General features: G+C 64.8%; 1 protein-coding gene across 1 annotated transcript in view; it reads left to right on the top strand.

The window, feature by feature from the left end:
* Window positions 1-123: 123 nt before the first annotated feature.
* Window positions 124-1,375, top strand: part of SMAD6 (SMAD family member 6) — a 75,524-nt gene continuing 74,272 nt past the window's right edge. Inside the window, 2 exon segments of the mRNA XM_024735140.1 lie at window positions 124-1,373; window position 1,375. The exon segment at window position 1,375 is cut by the window's right edge and continues 331 nt beyond it. Coding sequence (XP_024590908.1) covers window positions 1,117-1,373; window position 1,375 — 258 coding nt within the window. The 5' untranslated portion in view covers window positions 124-1,116.

Below are 1,375 nucleotides of genomic sequence, written 5' to 3'. Positions count from 1 at the left end.
TCGGGCCCTGCAATGGGACGTGTTCTCCTTTAAGAGTTAAGAAACTTGAAACCTTGTTTGCGCAACAATCAGCGCCGCGGAGCCGCCAAAGTGTCTAGACTGGCATATGATGGGAGGCAGCCAATGACTCCGCGGCGCTCCTCCGGGGGCCCTCAGTGTGCGTTTGAGGAGAACAAAAAAGAGAGAGCCGAGCGGGGGAGCGAGCGAGGGAGACGAGCCGAGAGAAAGAGCCGCCGGGCGCTGCCTTGCCAGACCTCGCCGGGACCACGGGGCCGCCGGGAGGCACTTTTTGTGGAGGGGGGAGGGGGGCGACCTCTGCAGCCGCAGCGTCCGGGGCGTCCGAGCGCAGCGTGGGGCGGGCTACGACCTCTGCCTCGGTGGATTGCATTTTTAATTAAGGATTCCCAGCAGCTCTTTGGGATTTTTACAGTTTCCACTCATGTGTTGACACCCGCGTTCTGGAGAAATTCGCTCCAAGTGCATCTAGCGCCTGGGACCTGAGACGGAGTTGGCTTTTCGTGCATGCAATTCCAGGGATCTTGGTTTTGTTTCGGGTTTCTTTTTCTTTCTTTCCTTTTTTTCTTTTTTTCTTTCTGCAGGGAGTAAGAAGGAAGCCGAGGGTATCAACAAGCCTGCCTTTCGGATCCTGCAGGAAAAGCCCATGTAGTGAAGTGCTTGGGTTTTAAAGGCAGGGCTTCCCAGACACATTTGGGCGGTTCGGCGCGAGCGCTTTGTGCTCATGGACCAGCCGCGTTAACTTTTGAAGGCTCTCCGGCCCATGCGGGGTCTTGCTGGCGGCGCGCAGTCTGCAGTCCCTCTAAAGCGCCGGGGCTGGAGTTGCTGAGCTGCCCGGGCGCCGGGGTCCATGTAGTCGCGGGCCGAGCGCGGACTGCGGCTCGGCGTGCGCGCGTTCCCCGCCGTCCTGCCCTGGCGAGCTCCCTCATGTTGCAGCCCTGCGGCGCCCCTTCGACGACAGGCTGTGCGCGGTCTGCACGGCGCCCGGCGGCAGAGCTTCATGTGGGGCTGCGGCCCGCGCAGCCGGCGCCTCGCTGAGGAAACGGACCCCCGGTAACCGGAGACCGCCTCCCCCCCACCCCCGGCGCCAAAGGATATCGTATGTTCAGGTCCAAACGCTCGGGGCTGGTGCGGCGACTTTGGCGAAGTCGTGTGGTCCCCGACCGGGAGGAAGGCAGCGGCGGCGGCGGCGACGAGGATGGGAGCGTGGGCAGCCGAGCTGAGCCGGCCCCGCGGGCACGAGAAGGCGGAGGCTGCGGCCGCCCCGAAGTCCGCCCGGTAGCCCTGAGGCGGCCCCGGGACGCGGTGGGACAGCGAGGCGCCCAGGGCGCTGGGAGGCGCCGGCGCGCAGGGGGCCCCC

Source organism: Neophocaena asiaeorientalis, unplaced genomic scaffold, assembly GCF_003031525.2.
Source record: "Neophocaena asiaeorientalis asiaeorientalis breed wild unplaced genomic scaffold, Neophocaena_asiaeorientalis_V1.1 scaffold264, whole genome shotgun sequence".
NCBI classification, from domain to species: domain Eukaryota; kingdom Metazoa; phylum Chordata; class Mammalia; order Artiodactyla; family Phocoenidae; genus Neophocaena; species Neophocaena asiaeorientalis.
The sequence above is the reverse complement of the archived record's forward strand: the minus strand, read 5'-3'. Positions and strand labels throughout refer to the sequence as shown.